The following is a 20,446-nucleotide window of genomic DNA, read 5'->3' on the forward strand; positions in this document are numbered from 1 at the left end:
AACCCCATCTCTACTAAAACTACAAAATCTAGCTGGATGTGCTGGCAGGCGCCTGTAATCCTGGCTACTTGGGAGGCTGAGGCAGGAGACTTGCTCGAACCAGGAGGTGGAGGTTGCAGTGAGCTGAGATCATGCTGCTGCACTTCAGCCTGGGTGACAGAGTAAGACTCCACCTCCAAATAAATAAATAAATAATAAAATAAAATAAATAAGTGATCATAGCCCTTTCCAAAACTAAACTGACTTTGTGGAACTAATGGAAAGGCACTAGGTTAGGAGGACGGGAGGGGCCTGAATTCTGCTAAGATGTATAGTTAAATGATGGCCATTATTCCGGAGGTCACAAGACTCGCAACTTCCCCAATTATTCCTGTAAATAACATGACTATTGCAGAACCTAAGATTGGCCTTTTGAGATGTCTTTTTAGGCTTTTTGCATATCTGACAGCTGGGTGACCCCACCAGGGCTAGCAGCTACTCTATGGTCCCCACCAAGAAGCCGATGCAGCAACTGTTTCCCACACCCCCATGACTGCATCCAAGGCACCCATTCCCTAGCCCTCCTGCCCACCAAACTGTTCTTGACAAACCCTAGCCCCTGAATTTTCAGGGAGGCTGATTCAAGTAATAATCTCCCATTTAGCTAGCTGTATGTGGATTAAACCCTTTCTCTATTGCAATCCCCCTGTCTGGATAAATTGGCTCTATCTGGGCAGGGGGCAAGATGAACACCCTGGGCACTCACAGGCTATGGACTTCTAAATGCAGAGAGATGTTTGCTGTCAATGTCCCCGGGGCTTGAGGCAGATGACAAGGATGGTATAGCCTGACCTGGTCGAAAGAAGAGAGGACAGCAGGCCTGCGGTGCTCGAGGGGCTTGTTGGAGGTGAGGGGTGTCACTGAAGTTTAGGGGATGAGGGTGTGTAAGGCCCTCTAATATGACCTCTGTTGTTACAGCCTCCTGCCATCCTACAGCCCCCAAAACCCAAAAATTGAGGCCCATGCTGAAGCTTTATCTGGGAGGTCAGGGATATTTTTCTTTCTTCCATTTTTTTTTTTTTTTTTTTGAGACAGGGTCTCACTCTGTTATGTAGGCTGGAGTTAAGTAGTGTAATCTCAGCTCACTGCAAACTCTGCTTCCTGGGCTCAAGCAATCCTCCCACCTTAGCCTCCTAAGAAGCTGAGACTACAGGTGCATGTCACCATACCCAGCTAATTATTTGTAGAGATGAGGTTTTGCCATGTTACCCATGCTGGTCTCAAACTCCTGGACTCAAGTGATTCACCCACCTGAACATGCTGGGATTACAGGGGTGAGTTACCACACCCAGGCTGGGAGATTTTTTTTTTTTGTTTTTTAGACAAAGTCTTTTTCTATTGCCCAGGCTGGAGTGCAGTGGAGCGATCTTGGCTCACTGCAACCTTCGCATCCCAAGTTCAAGAAATTCTCCTCCCTCAGCCTCTTGAGCAGCAGGAATTACAGGCACATACCATGACACCGGGCTAGTTTTTGTATTTTTAGTAGAGACAGGGTTTCACCATGTTGTCCGGGTTGGTCTTGAACTTCTGGCTTCAAGTGATCCACCTGCCTCAGCCTCCCAAAGTGCTGGGATTACAGGTGTCAGCCAGTGCACCCAGCCCAGGAGAGGTATTTTTTTTTTTTGAGACAGAGTTTCGCTCTCGTTACCCAGGCTGGAGTGCAATGGCGCAATCTCGGCTCACCGCTACCTCCGCCCCCTGGGTTCAGGCAATTCTCCTGCCTCAGCCTCCCGAGTAGCTGGGATTACAGGCATGCGCCACAACGCCCAGCTAATTTTTTTGGTATTTTTAGTAGAGACGGGGTTTCACCATGTTGACCAGGATGGTCTCAATCCAGGAGAGGTGTTTTTATATGACCCATAACCATTGACAGTTGATGCCAGTCACCATGCAGTGCTTCAGGAGAAGTCATGGTAGGAAGCCCCTTTCTAGACTGGGGTCCCTGGGAAGCCTCACCCCACGCCCTTTCCTGCTGTCCAGGGCCACCACGGAGCTTGTATGAGTGTCCACTGAGTCTGTTTATTTGGTGGTCTGTCTCCCTGGGTCTGCATGACAGTTTAGATGTCTCTGTGTGGCTGGCTCCCTGTGGCTGAGGACATGTGGCCTTCCCAGCAGCTGGGAGTGCAGATCCATGCCACCCTGCCAGGCTAAGTTTTGTACTTTTTATAGATACATAGTATTGCCATGTTGCCCAGACTGGTCTGAAACTCCTGGGCTCAAGTGATCTAGAAATTATAAACTAGGTCACAAGATACAGGTCATAAAGACCTTGCTGATAAAACAGTTTGCAGCCACGAGGCTGGCCAAAACCTACCAAAACCAAAATGGCAATGGCAGTGACCTCAGATCATCCTCACTGCTGCATTCCCATCAGCACCATGACAGTTTACAAGTGCCATAGCAATGTCAGGAAGTTACCCTATATGGTCTAAAAAGGGGAGACATGAATAATCTACCCCTTGTTTAGTAGCATTGTGGGTAACCCCCCTTCTGGGCACCAAGGAAGGAGAGCTAAGCAGACCCCTGGCACAATTATTGCCTGAAGAATATCTTAGTTTGTAGTGTTACTACTCAGTTCTTTCCTTTATATAATCTTTTATATATAATCATGTATTCGTTTATAGTTGGAACAATTAGTGCCTGAAGAATATCTTACTACTCAGTTATTTCCTTTATATATACATATATTTATATATCTTATTTTATAGGAGGAATGTCTGGAGCAGACATGGTATAGAGCATGAATTAAAGAATAAACAGCCATATATATATATATTTATATATATATAATCATATCTTGCTTATAGTCGGAGGAATGTCTAGAGCTGACACGGTGCAGAGCATGATTTAAGGGAAAAACAGTTATACCAGGACAAGAATCTATGGCCCAGGCAGTAGTGCCTCTGCCTGGAAGGACACGCACTACATGGCAGGCTGGCCCAGGTGGCAGCGGTCAGTATTGTAAAGATACCTGTTGTATGGCAGGCTTGGAGCAAGAGTCAGTCCTCCTGAAAAGGAGTTGCAGTACCTTGCATCCAGTTCTTGTGAAAGCTGGCCTCAGGCTGGCAAGCTCGAGAGTGTCCGAGGGCTTAAAACCCCTTTGGTATAATCTCACCTTGGCGGCTGTATTCCCTGTCAGCTCTCTAGCTGCTGTGCTGACTCAAAGCGTCCTCCTATAGAATTCCTTAGAAGTAGCTTCCCCCAATAAGAGATATTGCACACTGCATCTTCTTCACTGTGCACAGCTCACCTCCTTGCCTCGGTGACCTAATGGGGGTGGACCCCTTGCTGTGCACTGCCCACCTCCTAACCTAGATGACCTAATTGGGGGGGGACCCATTGTTTATCGCTCATGTGAATGTCTTGACCCTATCACTATCCTTAAAGATGATCTCACTCACTACCCTGCCCCCTAACCTATACCCAATACAGATGCTCCTGGATGTTTGGGGCCTCACTTATCTCCGCTGGTAGGTGGCGTGGCTCTCCAGAGCCCAGCTGCGCTTTCTTTGTCCTTCTGTGTCTCGTCTCTTTATTTCTCGGATCCTGTGCCTCAGCACAGCGATAGGGGACATCTCATGATCCTGTAGGGCTGAACCCTACAAGCATATCATCAAGAAATAACCATAAAAATAGGGCCAAGTGTGGTGGCTCACACCTGTAATCCTGGTACTTTTCGAGGTCAAGGCAGGTGGATCACCTGAGGTCAGGAGTCCAAGACCAGCCTGGGCAACACGGGGAAACCTCATCTCTACTAAAGAGTTGTAATCCCAGCTACTTGGGTGGCTGAGGCATGAGAATCACGAGCCGGGGAGGTGGAAGTTGCAATGAGCTGAGAAAGCGCCATTGCACTCCAGCCCAGGTGACAGAGCAAGCCTCTGTTTCAAAAAAAAAAAAAAAAAATTAATTAATTTGTTTAATTAAATAAAAAAGAAATGGGGATGGGTGCTGTGGCTCACGCTTTAATCCCAGCACATTGGGAGGCTGAGGTGGGTGCGTCATGGGGTCAGGAGATTGAGACCTTCCTGGCTAAGGTGAAACCCTGTCTCTACTAAAAATACAAAAAATTAGCCGGGCGTGGTGGCACGTGCCTGTAGTCCTAGCTACTAAGGAGGCAGAGTCAGGAGAATCACTTGAACCAGGGAGGCAGAGGTTGCAGTGAGCTGAGATCTCGCCACTGCACTCCAGCCTGGGCGACTGAGCAAAACTCCTTCTCAAATAAATAAACAAATAACCATAAAAATGGGCAACCAGCAGCCCTGCTCTGCCTATGGAGGTTGTAGTGAGTCGAGATTGCATCACTGCACTCCAGCCTGGGCAACAGAATGAGACTCCATCTCAGAAAAAAAAAAAAAAAAAAAATTAGCCAGGCAGGATGGCATGCTTCAGTGGTCCCAGCTACTTGGAGATTGAGGTGGCAGGATCGCTTAAGCCCAGGAGATGGAAGCTGCAGTGAGCTATGATCGCGCCACTGCACACCAGTCTGGACGACAGAACGAGTCCCTGTCTAATAATAAAAAAAAAAAAATACAAGGTTAGGTGCGGTGACTCATGTCTGCAATCCCTGCACTTTGGGAGACCGAGGGGGGCCGGATCACCTGAGGTCAGGAGTTCGAGACCAGCCTGGCCAACATGGTGAACTCCCCCCGTCTCTACTAAAAATACAAAAATTAGCCAGGCGTGGTGGTGTGCGCCTGTAATTCCAGCTACCTGGGAGACTGAGGCAGGAGAATTACTTGAACCCGGGAGGCGGAGGTTGAAGTGAGGCGAGATGGCGCCATTGCATTGCACTCCAGCCTGGGCGTCACAGTGAGACTCGATCTAAAACAAACAAAAACAAAAACAAAAAACACAGACTGGCAGGCAGGTTTGCTAAGATCGCCCACTTGGCGCTCATCTTCCCCACAACCAGTGTCCAACTAGAGAACTTGAGTCTGGCCTCCTGGGTTCAGGAGGAACTCCTAGTCCTCGTGCCTGAATTTCTTTGTTTAATTCCTGGTTCCTCCGCACACACCCCCTGCAACTGACCAACCAGGAGTGGGTCAAATGCTACCATACGGCCAATAAGAGGTAGAAACCCAGCTGGCCAATCGGTTTCCCGCACTCGCCTTCCTCCCCTTCCCCGGCCGCTTCTTAAAGGGGCTAACCTTCCTCTGTCTGGGGGCCCCTGTCTCCACAGGCAAGGCTGCCGTAGCCCGTTTAAAACACAGAGCTGAGGCGGGGCCGGATACTAGGAGGAACCAATGAGAAGGCTCACTCTGCCTCCGCTCCTCCCATCTCTTGCTGAGGTCGAAGGCCTTGGTCAGTTGCACCGTAGCCTCGTCAGTGAGCCCAGTCAGGGACAGGTGAGGAAGGTGCGGTGACCCGAGCGGTGGTTGAGGGGAGTTCTGCTCTGACGCCCCCGCTCCTGTAGGTCGCCATCGTTGCTCCGCTAGCTCGCCCTGAGAGAACATGGCTCTGAGAGGCGTCTCCGCGCGGCTGCTGAGCCGCGGACCCGGCCTGCGCGTCCTTCGCACGTGGGTCTCGACGGCGGCGCAGACAGGTCAGTGCGAGGTCGGGAGTGTGGAGAGAAGGAGGAAGGAACTGGGGGTTTAGGGACTTTCTGGGGGTGACTGACCCGTTCTGTGTTTGCAGAGAAAGGCGGGAGGACACAGAGCCGACCGACCAAGTGTAAGGACTCCTGGTCGCGCCGTGTGTCTGCTGCCCCTGTCCTGGACAAGCTGTCAGTCTGCCTCAGGTGGACTCTGTCCCAGAATCCGCGGGCTGCCCTAGCGGGGTGGCAGGGTCGTGGCCAGGGTCAGAGGCACTGAGGCGTGAGTGCGCTGTGCCTGCGGGGCTGGAGAAACGTCACCTGCTCAGTCTCGTTTGCAACTGGCAGTAGCCTGGGTGGGGGAGCGACATCGGTGTGGAGGGGTAGAGCTGAGGGTTCGATAAGGGAGGGCGCAGTGGTCAGGCGGACTGGACCGAGGTGAAATCCTGCTCCCCTCCCCAGCCTTGCGTCCCCAGTTTGACTGGCAGGATCCGCTGGTGCTGGAGGAGCAGCTGACGACAGATGAGATTCTCATCAGGGACACCTTCCGCACCTACTGCCAGGAGAGACTTATGCCTCGCATCCTGTTGGCCAATCGCAACGAAGGTGTGGGAGCAGGCGGGTGGTGCTCTGAGGCTGCTCCTTCTCCTGGAGCCACACCCAGCCCACCTCAAGGCCCCTCTGTGTTTGGGGCTGGGGCCTCCATTGGCCTAGCGCTGGGCCTGAATTTCGGCACTTGTCCCTTTGCAGTTTTTCATCGGGAGATCATTTCGGAGATGGGGGAGTTGGGTGTGCTGGGCCCCACCATCAAAGGTAGGAACAAGTGCCTCTCCACATACTGCAGAGGCTCTTCCTTCCCTCCCTTCCTCCCTCCCTTTTTTCTTTCCTTCCTTCTCTTTCTTTTCCTTTCCTTTTCTTCTTCCTTTTTTTCTTTTTTGAGACGGAGTCTTGCTCTGTTGCCCAGGCTGGAGTGCAGTGGCACAATCTGGGCTCACTGCAAACTCTGCCTACCGGGTGCAAACGAACCTTCTGCCTCAGCCCCTGCCAGTAGCTGGGATTACAGGCACATGCCACCAGGCCCGGCTAATTTTTGTATTTTTAGTAGAGATGGGGTTTTGCTATGTTGGCCGGGCTGGTCTCGAACTGCTGACCTCAGGTGATCCACCCACCTTGGGCTCCCAAAGTGCTGGGAGATTACAGGTGTCAGCCACTGTACCTGGCCTTTTTTTTTTTTTTTTTTTTCCCTGAGACAGTGTTTCACTCTTGTTGCCCAGGCTGGAGTGCAGTGGCACCATCTTGGCTCACTGCATCCTCTGCCTCCCTGGTTTAAGTGATTCTCCTTCCTCAGGCTCCCAGGTAGCTGGGGTTATAGGTGTCCACCACCACACCTGGCTAATTTTTTTGTGTTAGTAGAGATGGGGTTTCACCATGTTGGCTAGGCTGGTCTCGAACTCCTGACCTCAGGTAATCCACCTGCCTCGGCCTCCCAAAGTGTTAGGATTACAGGTGTGAGCCACCACACCTGGCCCTTTTTTTTTTGAGGCAGGGTCTTGCTCTGTTGCCCAGGCTGGAGTACAATGGCATGATCTTGGCTCACTGCAGCCTCTGCCTCCCAGCTTCAAGCAATTCTGCCACCTCAGCCTCCCGAGTAGCTGGGATTATAGGGTAATTTTTGTATTTTTGGTAGAGACAGGGTTTCACTATGTTGGCCAGGCTCGTCTTGAACTCCTGACCTCAGGTGATCCACTCGTCTCAGCCCCCCCCAGAGTAGTGAGATTACAGGCGTGAGCCACTGCACCTGGCCCCTTTGGTTTGTTTTTTAGAGACAGGGTCTTGCTATATTGCCCAGACTGGTCTCAAGTGATCCTCCTGCCTCTCTGAAACCGCCTTCTTTCCCTAATCCAGTTTCACAGTCTGTAAAGTGGGGCTATTGTCCCACCCTCTGAAAGTGGCTATGGAGACCCTACCTCCACTCGGAGAGCCTTGGGCGGGCGCCCCTCAGTTAAATATTTTTTAAAAAAAAAAGAAAGTGGCTATGGAGACGAGATGAATAAACCTCAGCTAGGGCTGGCTTGATGCCCATCTCCCGTGCATCCTTATCCCGCTCTGTCTCTTGGGTCCCAGCTGGGCAGGGCTGTGTTCTCTGTTGTCCTGCTTTCCCCTCTTACTGCCACCAGGATATGGCTGTGCTGGGGTTTCATCTGTGGCCTATGGGCTCCTGGCCCGAGAGCTGGAGCGGATAGACAGTGGCTACAGGTCGGCGATGAGTGTCCAGTCCTCCCTCGTCATGTACCCCATCTATGCCTATGGCAGCGAGGAACAGCGGCAGAAGTACTTGCCCCAGCTGGGTGAGTGGCTGCCCATGGGGCCTGGTGGAAGGAAGACAGTCCCTGAGGTCTGAAATTCAAGGGTGGGGCTGTCCCCTGTGCCTACTCTGTCCCTATCTCAAAGGTAGCATAAGTGGCCACCTGGACTTTCTAGTAGAACCTGGGCTTCACCTGGACATCTGATCCCTGGCCAGCCTCATTGTCCCCCTCTGTGACCACTGTCATCTCCCTATACTTTCTGTGTTCCCTAGCCCAGCCCAAAGTGTAAAGTCCACCAGGTCTCTGCTGGCCATGTGCAGTGGCTCACATCTGTAATCCCAGCACTTTGACAGAGTGAGGTGAGACAATCCCTTGAGCCCAAGAGTTCGAGACCAGCCTGGGCAACATAGGGAGACCCCATGTCTCCTAAAAACAAACCCATAAGGCCCTGTGTGACCAGGTTTCTGCTGACTGACCTTCCCACATCATCTCTGGCCACTAAAGTGCTCCTCCCAGCCATACTCAGTTACTTCAGATTCTCCAGAAGTACCACCAGGCCTCTGTACATCCTGTTGCCTCTCCTGGGACTGCTCTTCCCACAGCCTCCTCCTGCTGAACTCCTCATGCCCTTCCAGTTTGGCCGACTCCTTCCCAACTCCCTGAGGCCTCCTTCCCATGTTGGCATTGTGATTATGGCTTTGGGGTAACCTGTCTCCTCCACCACCTGGGAATGCCCTGAAAGCAGGGCCAGATCCACCTTGGTTATGAGGCCTAGCTCAGGGGCGAGGGTAATTTTTTTTTTTTTTTGAGATGGAGTCTCATTCTGTCCCCCAGGCTGGAGTGCAGTGGCGCAATCTCAGCTCACTGCAGCCTCAGTCTTCAGGGTTCAAGTGATTCTGTGCCTCAGCCTGCCGGAGAGCTGGGATTACAGGTGCTTGCTACCATGTCTGGCTAATTTTGGTATTTTAATTTTATTTATTTATTTTTTGAGATGGAGTCTTCATCTGTCACCGAGGCTGGAATACAGTGGCCTGATTTGGCTGACTGCAGTCTTTCCCTCCCGGGTTCAAGCAATTTTCCTGCCTCAGCCTCCCAAATAGCTGGGGTTACAGGCATACACCACCATGCCCAACTAATTTTTGTATTTTTAGTAGAGATGGGGTTTCACCATGTTGGCCAGGCTGGTTTCAAACTCAAGTGACCTCAGGTGATTTGCCCACCTCGGTCTCCCAAAGTGCTGAGATAACAGGTATGAGCCAACATGCCTGGCCTAATTTTTTGTATTTTTAGTAGAGATGGGGTTTCATCATGTTGGTTAGGCTGGTTTTTTTTTGTGGGGGGTGGGATGGAGTCTTGCTGTGCTGCCCAGGCTGGAGTGCAGTGCATGATTTTGGCTCACTGCAACCTCTCCTGCCCAGGTTCAAGTAATTCTCCTGCCTCAGCCTCCTGAGTAGTTGGAATTACAGGTGCCTGCCACCACAACTTGCTTTTTTTTTTTTCTTTTTTTGAGACAGAGTCTTGCTCTGTCACCCAGGCTGGAGTGCAGTGGCATGGTCTCAGCTCACTGCAACCTCTAACTCCCAGGTTCAGGCAATTCCCTGCCTTGGCCTCCTGAGTAGCTGAGATTACAGGCATGTGCCACCATGCCCAACTAATTTTTTTTTGTACTTTTAGTAGAGACGGGGTTTCACCATCTTGGCCAGGCTGGTCTTGAACTCCTGACCTTGTGAGGCCTCGGCCTCACGAAGTGCTAGGATTACAGGTGTGAGCCACTGCGCCCCACCTTGAGGATATTTTTGCATGGGGGAATGAATGAGGGACCAGGCAGCCTTGTGACCTTGTCTTGTGCCTGCAGCCAAGGGGGAACTCTTGGGCTGCTTTGGGCTCACAGAGCCCAACTGCGGAAGTGACCCCAGCAGCATGGAGACCAGAGCCCGCTACAACTCATCCAACAAGAGCTACACCCTCAATGGGACCAAGACCTGGTAAGGGGTCTGGACAGTGGGCAGGTGGTGGACAGGGCACAGGGCCAGACCCCTCACTGACTGTTCCATCCCCAGGATCACCAACTCACCTATGGCTGACCTGTTTGTGGTGTGGGCTCGGTGTGAAGATGGCTGCATTCGCGGCTTTCTGCTGGAGAAGGGGATGCGGGGTCTCTCAGCTCCCAAGATCCAGGGCAAGTTCTCACTGCGGGCCTCGGCCACAGGCATGATCATTATGGACAGCGTGGAGGTACCAGAAGAGAACATGCTCCCTGGTGCGTCCAGCCTCGGAGTGAGTGGCAGCCACTTTGGGAATGGGTGTGGGTCACCTGCCAGTACACCTTTGTCAGGCAGGCTCTGTGCTGGGGACCCAGCTCCCTGTGTACTGTGGAGCCCACACAGTGGTGATTTTTACTCAGCCAGACTCACTGATGTACTGAAACCTGCCCCCATTTGGTGACCAACTTGCTCATCCTGGCTCTGCCCGGGACACCTGGGCCTGAACCAGCTCAGTCATTTGACTCACAGTGCGTCTTCGGGCTTCCATCAGCCTCCTAGCTCTGAGCATGGAACCCCAATCCCAGGCTGGGTGGGACTGTGTACAAACCCAGTAAGCAGGCACCAAGCTTCAGTGCCAGGGCCCTCTGTGATTTGAATGGCAACCTGAGTCCGCCTGTGTGGGTGGCTGGGGAGGGAGCTTTACCTGCTTAAGTTGGTTCTGCATAGGGCCTCTTGGTATCTCTTGGGTGGTGCTAAGGCGTCCTCTCAACCCTACAGGGTCCCTTTGGCTGCCTGAACAATGCCCGGTACGGCATCACGTGGGGCGTGCTTGGAGCTTCAGAGTTTTGCTTTCACACAGCCCGGCAGTATGCCCTGGACAGGTGTGGGGGGTCACAATGAGATCCCCGGGAGTGTGGGCAGCTTGGGTTTCATTCTCTACCCCATGGGTGACTCCCCATCCCCCACCTACCAGGCCTGAGTTCCTTCTCTGGAATGACCAGTGATGTCCTTCTGAGCAGCCATGGGCTGAGTCAATGGCAGGGCCAGGGTGGGCTCAGGGGCACTGAGGCAGCCTGGGAAGGCTTCCTGGAGCAGGGGGCCCCAGGACAGGGATGGAGTGGGAGAGTGGGCCTCCCCTTGCCCTTACCCAGCTGTTGCCCATCTAGGATTCAGTTTGGTGTCCCGCTGGCCAAGAACCAGCTGATTCAGAAGAAGCTGGCAGACATGCTCACTGAGATCACCCTGGGCCTTCACGCCTGCCTGCAGCTCGGCCGCTTGAAGGACCAGGACAAGTAGGGGCTGTGTGGTAGGGGTCGGGAGCCCACAGCTGTGGGTGGAGGATCTTGTGTCCTTCCTAGAGATAAAAGTCCTTCTTGCCTAGTTGCATCAGAGACCCGAACCTTCTGCTCTCCCTCTTGTCCTTGGTGGGCTGGGCTGGGGACAGCCCCATGAGTCCCTCACTGGGAGCTTGGCTGCATCGGGAAATCCTCACCTGGGGCTAGGTTTGCCTGGGGCACCGGGAGCTAGGATCCCCAACGTTTATTACCTGTATGTGCCTCTCCCAGGGCCACTCCAGAGATGGTCTCTCTACTGAAGAGGAATAACTGTGGGAAAGCCCTGGACATTGCCCGCCAGGCCCGAGACATGCTGGGAGGAAATGGGATTTCTGACGAGTATCACGTGATCCGGCATGCCATGAACCTGGAGGCCGTCAACACCTATGAAGGTGGGAGCTGAACTTTGGAGGGCCCACTGCAGCCTCAATAGCTGTGTGGGACAGGGACAGGCCTGAGTCCAACTCCATCTGTCACCAAGTGACAGTGTGAGCCAGGGCGAGCTGCACCCTCTGTCCCTCATTTGAAGTTGCTCACACGGGGATTGTGGAAGTGATGGGAGGCCCCATCAGGCCTTTCGAGGGGCTCCCAGCTCTTTCTCCCACATACTCGGGAAGAGGAATGTTCCTGAAACAAGTAAGCTCCTAGGGCAGCCCAGGGATGAGGCCCGACTCCTAGCAGGCTGGTGGATGTGAGGGAGTGAGGGAAGTTACACGCAGGACTCACTGCTCCATTTTAAGAGAAAAAGAAAAGTCATCTTCAGACTATGGTGTGTGCACCTTGCAACTGATGATGATTTTAATGGGGGGGCCCAGAACCCCTTGCTTGGTGGGAAGACAGATGTGGAAAAAGAAACTTAAAAACAAAAAACTGGGCCAAGTGCGGTGGCTCACACCTTTAATCCCAGCACTTTGGGAGACCGAGGCGGGTGGATCACGAGGTCAAGAGATTGAGACCATCCTGGTCAACATGGTGAAATCCCGTCTCTACTAAAAAATACAAAAAATTAGCTGGGCATGGTGGTGTGTGCCTGTAATCCCAGCTACTCAGGAGGCTGAGGCAGGAGAATTTCCTGAACCCAGGAGGCGGAGGTTGCGGTGAACCGAGATCGTGCCATTGCACTCCAGCCTGGGTAATAAGAGCAAAACTCCGTCTCAGAAAAAAAAAAAAAACTGCAGCTAGGCTTAGTAGCTAATGCCTATAGTTCCAGCACTTTGGGAGGCTGAGGCAGATCATGAGGTCAGGAGTTTGAGACTAGCCTGGTCAACATGGTGAAACCACATCCATCTCTACTAGAAATATAAAAATTAGCCAGGAGTGGTGGCAGGCACCTGTAATCCCAGCTACTCGGAAGGCTGAGGCAGGAGAATCACTTGAACCCAGGAGTTGGAGATTACAGTTAGCTGAGATTATACCACTGCACTCCAGCCTGGGTAACAAGAGCAAGACTCAGTCTCAATCAATCAATATCACATTGCTTCATAGTGTGGAAAGAAAAAGAAAAAGAAAAAAAAAAAGAGAGAGAGAGAAAATAAATAAATAAATAAAAATGCAAATCCAGTGTGAGCTATGCAGAAAAAGAGGAAGGTGGCCGGGTGCGGTGGCTCACACCTGTAACCCCAGCTCTTTGGGAGGCTGAGGCAGGTGGATCATGAGGTCAAAAGATGGAGACCATCCTCGCCAACATGGTGAAACCCTGTCTCTATTAAAAAGTATAAAAATTAGCTGGGTATGGTGGCACGTGCCTGTAGTCCCAGATACTCAGGAGGCTGAGGCAGGAGAATTGCTTGAACCCAGGAGTTGGAGGTTGCAGTGAGCCAAGATCATGCCACTGCACTCCAGCCTGGTGCCTGGCGACAGAGCAAGACTCTGTCTCAAAAGAAAAAGGGAGGTATGAGGAACCCCTGGGCAGAGAGGCTTCCAGACAGGACAGCATATGCAGGCGTGGTACCTTCCCCATGCACCCCCACAGCCCCAGATCTATTAGGCAGCTAGGAATTGGGGGGATCCTACAAGGGTGGGAATGACCCTGAGGACAAGCAGAGGGGGCTGGGAGACAGTTTTATGCAGAGTGGGGATAGGTCAGATTTGGTGCTTTAGGGGCTGGGCGTAGTGGTTCACACCTATAATCCCAGCAGTTTGGGAGGCTGAGGTGGGAAGATTGCTTGAGCCCAGGAGTTTGAGGTTACAATGAGCTATGATCACCCCACTGCACTCCAGCCTGGGTGACAGAGTGAAACCCTATCTAAAAAAAAATAGATTTGTGCTTTGGGAAGTAAACAGAATTGGCTCTAAAAGGGAGGCTACAATCTGCATTCTGCCCCAAGGAGCCAGGGAGGAGCAAAGGATGAGACCTGAGGTCGTGGGGTGTGGGACTTCCTGGGAGGGGTGGCCTTAGGTGGGCAGAGGTCAGCAGAGGCAACTGACTGCATTTCTGATGTGCTGTCGCTTCCAACCCTCCTGAGAGTAAGAAAGGGCCTGTTGTGTTGCCCTGGAGCTCAGGGGTATTTTCAGCCTCTGTGCAAGGAAGCATGGCTGGGTTGAAAATCAAACATTTAATCAACTGAGGTGGGGGTGACGGTGAACTTGCCAAGTGTAGGGAGCATGAAGGCTGGGCCCACGCAGGGGCTAGACTTGCTCCTTGCTGCAAAGTTTAGCACAAGGAGCTTTGGGTTTTTGTTTTTTTTCCTGCCAAGATGCATTATAGAAAATTGAAAAACAATTTCTCAGTGTGGCCCAAATGGTGGCCTCTCAGCCTTCTCCTGGAGGCTGTCACTAAGGCGTGGGTCTCCCGGCAGCTGTCAGCATTCACCATCTCTGTGGGTCTGTTCTAAAACAGTGGCCTGGGGGGACATAAAAATTGATTTTAAAGGGAAGTTCTGAGCTGTGAAGACTCCAAACTGACTCTGTATTAATCTTGTCCAGGTACACATGACATTCACGCCCTGATCCTTGGGAGAGCTATCACAGGAATCCAGGCGTTCACGGCCAGCAAGTGAGCCCACTCCATGAGGGGCCCAAAACCCTGAAGCCCCTTCCTGGAGAGATGCCTGGTTGGACCGCAGAAATGCTGTGCTCTGAGCTTAGAAAGGGAGGTGGCGGATGGAGTGGGAAGTGAGAGACACTGATTTTTAAATATCAAAATTTCCCTTCTGAAGTCGTTCAGCTGTGTTCCTTAAAAAGAAGATGGAATTCTCTAGAGTGTCTCAATCCACTTTTAACCATGGATGAGAGCTAACTCCATTTACCCTGAAATAGCAACTTCTCTTGAAAGGAGACTGACATTGAAGCAACTCCGTCTGCTCCAGCAGACCCCCTCACACCAAGTTCACAGTGTGCCCTCCCAGCCTCCTGCCTAGGGGTAGTGCCTTATGCTGGATGTTGGAGCAGAGTGAGGGAGAGGAAAATAAAGAGCTACGTGTCTGACCCCAAGGTGTCAGTTTACTGGTAACCACCTGAGAAGTAGTTTCAGCCACAGAAGAAACGAACACGTCTGGGGGCTGTGAGTCGCTGGGACATGGTGGGGACTTTCCTCTAGAGTGGTCTGGCCGTCTGAGTCTTAGGCTCTGCTGTAAAAAAGAAACCCAGGTTAGCAGTGCTGGGTTGTGCCAGGGCTGCGGGGCTCAGGGCTGTGGGCAGAGGGGATGGTTTCTGAGTTGCAGGGTGCAGGGGACTTTGTCCTTTCTGTCACCACAGAGCTACTCATAAAACAGTGGGACATGACAACAGTTTGGCTTCTCAGCTCAGACACACCTAACATAGGGGACCACAAACAAGATGGCGAGTGCACCAAGGGCTTTGCAGGGACTGTGTCCTGGTTGGCTCAGGGGTGGGTGCCTGGTTTCTGCTCACATTTGCTCTTGGCTGGGCCATCCCTGCCCTCTTCCTCAGGCAGCACCCCCCGGGGTGAGTTTGGTCATACCTCAGGCTGGAGACACAGGTCTTTGTACACAGTCTCCACGCTGTGGCAGACTTGTTTGAGCTCTGTTTCCAAATGGCTGATCTTTGCCATTTTCTGGGTGAACTCCTGGAGCTTTTCCTGGATGATCTTGTTGTGGTCATTATAAATCTGATAGATCCTCTCCTCTAATTTCTCTGTCAGATCCGAAACCTTTTAAAGAATAAGATTTATTTTTGGAAAATCAAACAAGAGGCATCACCAGACATCAGTATTAAGTGGGTTTTTTAGATTTCTAAAAATTACCTTATGAAAATGGCAAAATAGGTCGGGTGCAGTGGCTCACACCTGTAATCCCAGCACTTTGGATCACTTGAGGTCAGGAGTTCAAGACAAGCATGGAAAAACCTTGTCTCTACTAAAAAGACAAAATTAGCCAGGCTTGGTGGCACATGCCTGTGATCCCAGCTATTTGGGAGGGTGAGGCAGGAGAATCGCTTGAACCCAGGAGGCAGAGGTTGTGGTGAGCCAAGATCAAGCCATTGCACTCCAGCATGGGCAACTCTCAAACAAAAACAAAACAAATTAGCAAGGCATGGTGATGTGGGCCTCCAGTCCCAGCTACTGGGAAGGCTGAAGCCAGCCTCAAATTGCTCGAGCCCAGGAGTTGGAGGCTACAGTGAGCCATAATCGCACCACTGCACTCTGGCCTGAGTGACCCTACCTCAAAAGAAAAAAAAAAGAAAAGAAAAAAAACACACCAAAACCCAGTGCAGTGACTGGGGTCAAGACTACCTATATGTAACATTTTTTTTTAAGAGGCAAAAATATACAGTTGTGTGCTGCATAATGACATTTTGGCCAATGCCAGACTGTATATACAGTGATGGCCCATAAGAGTATAATACCCTATTTTTACTGTACCTTTTCTATGTTTAGATATATTGAGATACACAAATGTTTATCATTGTGTTACAAGTGCCTATAGTATTCAGTATAGTAACATGCTGTGCAGGTTTGCAGCTTAGGAGCAAGAGTCTCTTCCACATAGCCTAGGCGTGTAGTAGACTATACCATCTAGGTTTGTGTAAATTCATTCTATGATGTTCAAATGATGACAGAGTCACCTAGGGACACATGTCACAGAACTGTGCAGTACAGGCTCAGCCAAGTTAGGATGGAAGTACACAGAACAGGGACTAGAAGAGGCAACCAACAAAGTGGCTTCTGGGTAGTGTATAAAAATAAATAAATAAATAAGCCTGGCACAGTGACTCACACCTATGATCCCAGCACTTTGGGAGGCCAAGGTGGGTGGATCATAAGGTCAGGAGTTCGAGACCAGGCTGGTCACCATGGTGAAACCCCATGTCTACTAAAAACACAAAAATTAGCCCGGCATGGTGGTGCTTGCCTATAATCCCAGCTACTCAGGAGGCTGAGGCAAGAGAATCGCTTGAACCTGGAAGGCGGAGGTTACAGTGAGCTGAGATCATGCCACTGCATTCCAGCCTGGGCAACAGAGCAGACCCCGTCTCAGAAAAAAAAAAATAGAAAAAGGAAAAAAAAAATAGTTTTGAGCCTGCCAAGCAAAAAAAAAAAGAAAAAAGAAGGGCCGGGCATGGTGGCTCACTCCTGTAATCCCAGTACTTTGGGAGTCCGAGGTGGGAGGATCACGAGGTCAAGAGATCGAGAGCATCCTGGCCAACATGGTGAAACCCTGTCTCTATTTAAAAAAAAAAAAAAAAGGAAAATAAAGTCATAAAGTCAATTTGTCATTGAGACAACTGGAATCAGCAAGCTGTGCCACTCACATAATCAATTATATATTCTTCTTTTTTTTAACTTTTTGCCCTAACTATAGGTACAGGGTACCACGCCTGACTAATTTTTGTTTCACTATGTTGGCCAGGTGCTAACTCTTGGCCTCAAGTGATCCACCTGCCATGGCCTCCCAAAGTGCTGGGATTACAGGTGTCAGCCACTGTGCCTGTCCCCCAATCCAAATTCTCAAGAGGCATCAGGCGCAACCATTCATGGAAGACCTGAACATAACACCAGCTTTCGCAAGACATAAGCCCTGGGTGTGTTGAAGAACCTCACTCTCCAGTCACAGACACTCTCCAGTCACAGACCATTTGATGGCTTCTGCAGGACAGACAGATGTGACAATGCAAGTTGTGCCTTGACCCCCTACTCCCATAGCTGCCTGTACCCTTACTCGACCTTGTGTGAAGTAAGAGGGCTGAGTATTGGAGGCACGAGGTCATCCAATGCACGCTCCCACAGCCTAGCTCTCTTGTCTTGCAAATCATTCATTTCCAAGCCTTATCTATAAGATGGGTCCAGTAGCTTCTCTGTAGGACTATTCTAAGGGTAAATTGAGATATGGATGGTCTGCAGCTTACTATGGTTCAACTTATTTTTGACTTACAGCATTTTTTTCTTTCTTTCTTTCTTTTTTTGAGACAGAGTCTTGCTCTGTTGCCCAGGCTGGAGTGCAGAGGCACAATCTCAGCTCACTGCAACCCCTGCCTCCTGGTTTCAAGCTATTCTCCTGCCTCAGCCTCCTGAGTAGCTGAGACTACAGGTGTATGCCACTATGCCCAGCTAATTTTTGTGTTATTAGTAGAAACGGGGTTTCACGATACTGGCCAGGCTGGTCTTGAACTCCTGACCTCATGATCTGCCCACCTTAGCCTCCCAAAGTGCTGGGATTACAGGCGTGAGCCACCACTCCTAGCCAACTTAGAGCATTTTCAATTTGGAATGGGTTTGTTGGGATGTAACCCCATCGTAAGTGGAGGAGTGCCTGTGCTATGTATGAATAGCCTAGCATCGTGCCTGGTACTACAGACATTCATCATCGGTTCATTCCCTCCCCTTTTGCATAAGGAATCCCCTCCACACACTGGGTGGAGTCTGTCACCTTAGTCTTCAGGCTGTTCCTGAAGTTGGTCATGAGTGCGTGGTCCTTTTGCCTGCTCTCATTGATGTTTTCGATCAGCTCCTGGGCTCTCTTCTGCAGGATGTCGATGCTTGAGTCCAGAGAGGAGAAGTAGAGTCCCGACTTCCCTTCCAGCACTGTCAGCTGGCGGCTGGCACTGGAGTTGGCGACACAAGGGCAAGAAACCTGACTTCTCAACATAAAGGACGCTGAAATCAGCACCAAACTCTCCCAAGAGCGGCTGATCTGAAAGAGCTACATGGTAGAAGGGGACCGGTGTTGTTGCCTCCCATGGGTGACATGAGGCATGCTTCTTAGGTTATTCCATTCACACACACACCGTCAACAATGAGAATGGCACCCCCGTTTTACAGCTGAGAAAACAGACCAAGAGGCATAACCGAATATGCCCAAAGTTCCAGACCAAGGAGAGCTATCTGTCCCCAAAGCCCACTGTTGTTTTATGACACCAACTTACTTCTTTGGAATACCAATAATAGTATCAATGCTTTCTTACTTTTTGTGTGTGTGTGTGTGTGTGTGTGTGTGCCCCTTTTCTAATAAAAAATATTACCCACTATTCCCAGCAGGAATGCTGTTCTTGAACGAATCTTTTTTCCTCACTCTTCCTTGAAGGTATTATATCTGTTTTTAGTTTAGGGCATTTGCCAGGCTCTTTCCTCTCACAGGAATGCCTTCTTTTTTTATTATTTTTTTTTAGAAAGAAAAAAAAAAGGAGTGAGGGAGAGGAGGAAAGAGGAAGAAAAAGAGGGAGGGAGAACAGGAATGTTGCTTTATTCTGAAAATGGGTATTAATAATGGCCAATCAGTATTTTGTGTATTTAAGGTGGAGAATGTATATTTTGTGTATTTTAAATGGAGAGCTCTATAAATATTTATTGAGTTTACTTGTTCTAGATCTGAGTTCAAGTCCTGGATATCCTTATTAATTTTCTGTCTCGTTGAGTCTAACTCTCTTTATGGGTCTTATGTATCTGGGTGTTAGGATCGTTAGCTCTTACTGTTGCCTTGATCCTTTTTCCACTGTATCTTTGTTGCTTTGAAATCTATTTTATTAGATGTGAGAATTGCAACTCCTGCTTTTTATTCATTTATTTATTTATTTTTGCTCTCCATTTGGTTGGTAAATCTTTCTCCATCCCTTTGTTTTGAGTCTTTTTGTATCTTTGGATGTGAAATGGGTCTGGATGTAGCATACCGTTAGGTTTTGGCTGTATCTTTTGATTGGGGGATTTAGTCTATTTAAATTTAGGATTACTGCCATTTGATGTTAACTGGCTGTTTTATCCATTCGTCGATGTAAATTCTTCTTTATGTTGATGCTCTTTACTTTTTGGTATATTTTTAGAAAGGCTAATACTGGTTGTTCCTTTCTATGTATAATGCTTCTTTCAGAAGCTCTTGTAAAGCAGGCCTGGTGGTAATAAGATCTCTGAGTACTTGCTTGTTTATAAAAGATTTTATTTTTCCTTCAATTATGAATCTTAGTTTGGCAGGATATGAAATTCTGGACTGAAAGTTCTGTTCTTTAAGGATGTTGAATATCGGCCCCCACTCTCTTCTGGCTTGTAGAGTTTCTGCTGAGAGATCTGCTGTAAGTCTGATAGGCTTCCCTTTGTGGGTAACCTTACCTTTCTCTCTGGCTGCCCTTAGTATTTTCTCCTTTGTTTCAACCCTGGTGAATCTAACGATTATGTGCCTTGGGGTTGCTCTTCTTGAGGAATATCTTTGTGGTGTTCTCTGAATTAACTGGGATTGAATATTGTCCTGCTTTGCTAGATTGGGAAAGTTTTCCTGAATAATATCCTGAAGAGTATTTTCCAGCTTGGATTATTTCTCTCTGTCACATTCAGGTACACCTATCAAACGTAAATTAGGTCTTTTCACATAGTCCCATATTTCTTGGAGACTTTGCTCATTCCTTTTTATCCTTTTTTCTCTATTCTTGTCTTCTTGTTTTATTTCATTAAGTAGGTCTTCGACCTCTGATATCCTTTCTTCTGCTTGATCAATTTGGCTATTCAAACTTGTGCATATTTTGCTAAGTTCTCGTGTTGTGTTTTTCAACTCCGTTAGTTCACTTATATTCCTCTCTATGTTGTCTATTCTTGTTAGCATTTCGTCAAACCTTTTTTCAAAGCTCTTAGTTTCTTTACATTGGGTTAGAACAAGTACTTTTAACTCCCAGAAGTTTCTTATCATCCACCTTCTGAAGCCTACTTCTGTTAATGGAACACAGTCCTTTTCCATCAGGGCTTGTTCCGTTGCTGATGAGGAACTGTAATCCCCTGTAGAGGGAGAGGGGTTCTGATTTTGGGTATTCTCGGCCTTTTTAGGCTGGTTTCTTCCCTTTGTTATAAATTTATCCATTTGTCGTCTTTACGAT

At 49.6% G+C, this 20,446-nt stretch overlaps 2 protein-coding genes across 14 annotated transcripts in view; one reads left to right on the top strand and one right to left on the bottom strand.

Moving 5' to 3' along the window:
* GCDH (glutaryl-CoA dehydrogenase) overlaps positions 1 to 14,620 on the top strand; it is a 23,739-nt gene extending 9,119 nt beyond the window's left edge. The window contains exons 1-12 of one of the 8 annotated variants that reach the window (XM_008987376.6): positions 5,344 to 5,384; positions 5,453 to 5,581; positions 5,674 to 5,709; positions 6,032 to 6,175; positions 6,320 to 6,382; positions 7,747 to 7,917; positions 9,731 to 9,860; positions 9,936 to 10,152; positions 10,638 to 10,741; positions 11,027 to 11,152; positions 11,426 to 11,586; positions 14,120 to 14,620. In XM_008987376.6, coding sequence (XP_008985624.1) covers positions 5,491 to 5,581; positions 5,674 to 5,709; positions 6,032 to 6,175; positions 6,320 to 6,382; positions 7,747 to 7,917; positions 9,731 to 9,860; positions 9,936 to 10,152; positions 10,638 to 10,741; positions 11,027 to 11,152; positions 11,426 to 11,586; positions 14,120 to 14,193 — 1,317 coding nt within the window. In that variant the 5' untranslated portion in view covers positions 5,344 to 5,384; positions 5,453 to 5,490 and the 3' untranslated portion in view covers positions 14,194 to 14,620. Of the gene's footprint in view, positions 1 to 5,343; positions 5,582 to 5,673; positions 5,710 to 6,031; positions 6,176 to 6,319; positions 6,383 to 7,746; positions 7,918 to 9,730; positions 9,861 to 9,935; positions 10,153 to 10,637; positions 10,742 to 11,026; positions 11,153 to 11,425; positions 11,587 to 14,119 lie in introns of those variants that run through there. The other 7 variants (XM_078360681.1, XM_078360679.1, XM_078360678.1 and 4 more) reach the window with 7 other exon arrangements.
* The window catches only part of SYCE2 (synaptonemal complex central element protein 2), a 16,983-nt gene continuing 9,965 nt past the window's right edge, over positions 13,429 to 20,446 (bottom strand). For 2 of the 6 annotated variants that reach the window (XM_035287074.3, XM_035287076.3), the window contains exons 3-5: positions 18,022 to 18,196; positions 15,117 to 15,305; positions 14,512 to 14,763 (exon numbers count right to left, since the gene is read on the bottom strand). In XM_035287074.3, the coding sequence (XP_035142965.1) occupies positions 14,512 to 14,763; positions 15,117 to 15,305; positions 18,022 to 18,196 (616 nt within the window). Of the gene's footprint in view, positions 14,038 to 14,511; positions 14,764 to 15,116; positions 15,306 to 18,021; positions 18,295 to 20,446 lie in introns of those variants that run through there. The other 4 variants (XM_017968055.5, XM_035287078.3, XM_035287075.3 and 1 more) reach the window with 4 other exon arrangements.

Source organism: Callithrix jacchus, chromosome 22, assembly GCF_049354715.1.
Source record: "Callithrix jacchus isolate 240 chromosome 22, calJac240_pri, whole genome shotgun sequence".
Taxonomy (NCBI): domain Eukaryota; kingdom Metazoa; phylum Chordata; class Mammalia; order Primates; family Cebidae; genus Callithrix; species Callithrix jacchus.